Here is an 805-nt window from a genome sequence, read left to right on the forward strand (position 1 = left end):
ATTTTGCAGCTTTTAGGAAGACTCACTGCTACAACACCAAATTCAAGCTGCATTCAAAGTTGTATTTATGTTTTAGTTAAAGGTTGTGAAGTGATGTGTGTTGATGTAAATTATAAATGTATTTTTCAGTTTTAACATGTTCCAGAGGAAAAAGGTTATAATTAAAACAGTTTGTTCCTGTGAGGCTGAGACATGACAGCCCTGTAAAGTCTGACACTAGTTTCACTCTACTCACCATCTGTAACGTTGGCTTTTGTTCCTGATGGCATGGTGACAATAATCTTACTGTTGTGTTCCCGTCGCACAACCACCCTGCCGCACCTTCACACACATGATGACATGACGTTGTGTTGAGACACAGCCCTCTGATCTGAACTTCCTCAGGTAAACAACGAACCCATGAAAGGAAACTGAGCTTACCTGCAGCTGGGACACCTCCTGCTGGTCATGTTGTTCTTCCAGAAGTTATTGATCAGGTTGTTCTTCTTTTCAACCAGGTGTTTAATCTGACAAACAACAAGACAGAGACTCTGTAATCTGACAAACAACAAGACAGAGACTCTGTAATCTGACAGAACAGCAGGGTTTAATCTGACAAACAACAAGACAGAGCCTCTGTAATCTGACTGAACAGCAGTGTTTAATCTGACAAACAACAAGACAGAGACTCTGTAATCTGACAGAACAGCAGTGTTTAATCTGACAAACAACAAGACAGAGCCTCTGTAATCTGACAGAACAGCAGTGTTTAATCTGACTGAACAGCAGTGTTTAATCTGACAGAACAGCAGTGTTTAATCTGACA

General features: G+C 40.6%; 1 protein-coding gene across 1 annotated transcript in view; it reads right to left on the reverse strand.

Moving 5' to 3' along the window:
• Positions 1 to 805, reverse strand: part of polr1a (RNA polymerase I subunit A) — a gene marked incomplete in the record, with an annotated part of 50,090 nt that overhangs the window by 35,623 nt on the left and 13,662 nt on the right. Inside the window, 2 exon segments of the mRNA XM_014029210.1 lie at positions 236 to 321; positions 421 to 506. Coding sequence (XP_013884664.1) covers positions 236 to 321; positions 421 to 506 — 172 coding nt within the window.

The sequence above is a fragment of the Austrofundulus limnaeus genome, unplaced genomic scaffold (genome assembly GCF_001266775.1).
Source record: "Austrofundulus limnaeus strain Quisiro unplaced genomic scaffold, Austrofundulus_limnaeus-1.0 Scaffold869, whole genome shotgun sequence".
Taxonomy (NCBI): Eukaryota; Metazoa; Chordata; class Actinopteri; order Cyprinodontiformes; family Rivulidae; genus Austrofundulus; species Austrofundulus limnaeus.